This window comes from Mytilus trossulus, chromosome 11 (assembly GCF_036588685.1).
Source record: "Mytilus trossulus isolate FHL-02 chromosome 11, PNRI_Mtr1.1.1.hap1, whole genome shotgun sequence".
Lineage (NCBI taxonomy): Eukaryota > Metazoa > Mollusca > Bivalvia > Mytilida > Mytilidae > Mytilus > Mytilus trossulus.
The window spans coordinates 25,216,407-25,219,407 of NC_086383.1; the positions used below are offsets into that span (position 1 = coordinate 25,216,407).

The 3,001-nt window shown below is 37.7% G+C and overlaps 1 protein-coding gene across 1 annotated transcript; it reads right to left on the reverse strand.

Moving 5' to 3' along the window:
• Positions 1-1,801: 1,801 nt before the first annotated feature.
• LOC134689885 (uncharacterized) lies at positions 1,802-2,623 on the reverse strand. Its single transcript, XM_063549854.1, has one exon. The coding sequence runs from the start codon at positions 2,621-2,623 to the stop codon at positions 1,802-1,804; it is 822 nt and encodes a 273-aa protein (XP_063405924.1).
• Positions 2,624-3,001: the final 378 nt, after the last annotated feature.

The window sequence follows — 3,001 nt, forward strand, 5'->3', positions numbered from 1 at the left end:
TTCTTAAGTATTGTGATCACTTGACTAGAGGTTGTTTTCGATAAGTAGTCTACTTCAGTAAAATTCGAAAAGTAATCAATGACCACTAGGTATGGTCTGCCTTTTATTTCGAACAAGTCCATTCCTATTTTCGCCCATGGTGATTGACCATCACTATGTTGTATTAACGGTTCTCGTTGATTTTTCGGTTTTGACTCTTGGCAAATTTCACATAACTCTGTCATTTGTTTTATCTCTTTTGCCATTCCTGGCCAAAATATTGTTCCTCTGGCTCGCCTCATCATTGAATCATATCCTAAATGAGCGCTGTGTACACGGTTTTTTATTTCCTTTCTTAATGCTTTTGGTATCAGGATGGCTTCTCCTTTTACAATTATATTTTCTTGAATACTTAGTTCGTCTCGCCATTCAAAATACGGTAATGCACAGTACGGCACAGTATCTCTGTGCTGTGGCCATCCTTCATTTATGATTTTTACAAGCTTTTGTAATTCAGTATCTTCTTCTGTCGCTGTTCTTATTTCTTGTAGTCGGGCATCCGGTATATCTTCAAAAGTATTTATTTGCATAATTCGTGGTCTTGCTGTCTCTGTAGCATTGTCATTTTCCAAATATGCCCTGCTTAGAGTGTCGGCTAATACAAGGTTGACTCCTTTTACAAAACGGAATTCAATGTCATATCTGAATAACTTCATCATAATATCTTGTAATATTTTTGGTGCACGACTTAGCGGTTTACTTAATATCGCAGCAAGTGGCTTATGGTCATTCTGAACTATTACTTTACGTCCATATGTGTATTGGTCAAAACGCTCGAGACCATATAACATTGATAATGCTTCTTTTTCAATCTGAGCCCAATTACACTCTGACGGTTTAAGTGCTCTTGACGCAAATTCAACAGGTTTCCCTTTTTGCAGCAGTACGGCTCCCAGACCACTCTTACTACTGTCGACTTGCAGTACAACTTCTTTGTTGACATCAAAATAAGCCAATATGGGAGCTTCGGTAAGTCTTTTCTTTACTCTTTTAAATGCCATATTGCATTCATCGGACCATATCCACGGTACATCTTTTCTAGTGAGTTCACGGATCGGTGCTAGATCATTCGCAAGATCTGGCAGAAATTTTGCCATATACTGTACCATTCCACACAATCTTTTCACTCCTGACACGTCGGTCGGACAGGGCATTTCATGTATCGCCTTTACTTTAACATCGTCAACTTTTACTCCTTCTCTGGTAATACGTTGACCATGAAACGTGATCTCGGTTAATCCAACTTCTTTCTTTTCCTCATTGAGAAGAATGTTGTAGTCATTACAACGTTGAAACAACTTTTTGAGCTTTCTATCATTGTCTATTAATGCTTCCTCGTTCGTACGACCACAACCTGCAACAATGATATCGTCTGCTATTGTGAATATTCCTTCTATATCTCCAAGAGCTTCTGTGAGCTTTCGTTGAAATATTTCGCTTGAAACTTTGAGACCAAACGGAAGTCTCGCCCAACGGTATCGCCGAAATGGTGTTATCATTGTTGTTAAATCACTAGACTCTTTGTCTAGTTTTACATGCCAATATGCCTCTTTAACATCCAGTCGGCTGAAAATCTTAGCATTTGCTAATTTCGGAAGTACGTCATCTAGAGTTGGTAGTTTATAATGTTCTCTCATTAATGCAGTATTAAGCGGTTGCGGATCAATGCAAATTCTCAATTTTCCATTCGGTTTTCTAACGACGGCCATTTGACTAACCCATTTAGATGGTTCGGTTACTGGAATCAAAACTTGTCTCTCAACTAACTTGTCAATTTCCTTCTTAACATCGTCTTGTAAAGAGAGCGGTCACTTTGTGTTGAGCTGATTGAGTGTATTTTCTTGCATTTAGCTTTAAAATGGTTTCTACCTTTGCACGCATCGCATGTTTTTCCCCATGCCGGACATTTTTCTTTTTTTCTTTCATGTTTGTAACCACAGAAATTACATTCTTTGTTGTTAGTTAGTGTGTTGTAAGAAGGTTTACTCTGTGATTGAGGGTACCTTGTTTGGGGTCTTTTACTTTCAGGTTGGTAAGCTTTCTTTTTAAACTTATCATGGTGTGTGACTTTATTGACTGTGTGAGTAGAACTTGTAGATTCTCTCAGCTCCTTAACATGTTTATTTGATTGTTCATAAGCTCTACAAATTTTGATTGCCTTGTCTAGGTTTATCTTGTCCTCTCTCAATAAAAGTTCTTGAAGTTTGCCTGTGACACTAAAAATAATTTTGTCACGCATCATACGATCTTTCTCTTGGAAATTGCACGAATTTGCTCTCGTTCTCAATTCAGTTAAGAAATTATCAAAAGGTTCTTGGTATGGTACCATCCAAAATCTATGGGACTCTAGAACTTCATTTTTTCTTGGGTTGCAGTAGGCCTCTAGTTTTTCTAAAAGTTTATCGGGTTTCTTTTCATCACCTCCCTCTGTCCATTGAATTTGGTCAAATATGTCTACAATGTTGGGACCGGCACAATTCAAAATTATTGCTACTTGGACTGCACCATCCTTTTTTACAGCTCCGCTGGCCACAAGATATATTTCAACTTTTAAAGTTTTCTGACACATTCCCTTCTGTGACATTTAATTGTGGGGGTAGACGGAAAGTGTTTGTTGCCTCGGCCATTGCTGAAACAGCGTCTTTCAACCACGTGGAGATTTATTTTGTGTTTGGTGCTTTCAGGACCATTTACGCAAATGTTTTTGACAATTGTTAGTTTTATAACGTTTCAGACGTTGCTCACCGCTGCCACCATGTTATTTGTGGGTATAATCGGACAGGAAGGCTCATTAATATAAGAATTGCTTCAGGCAGAATAACAACATCAACTTGCTATCATGATGTGTATTGTAGACAAAAGAATATCTAATTACAGACACAACATCCGGTTTATAAATACATCTATAGATAATTAGCCATGTGTCGGCTATTATAAAATATAGACTCAAATTTGAATGAAA

Excerpts from the sequence above, each read along its gene's own strand:
- LOC134689885 (XM_063549854.1), bottom strand. The coding sequence starts at position 2,623 with ATGTCACAGAAGGGAATGTGTCAGAAAACTTTAAAAGTTGAAATATAT.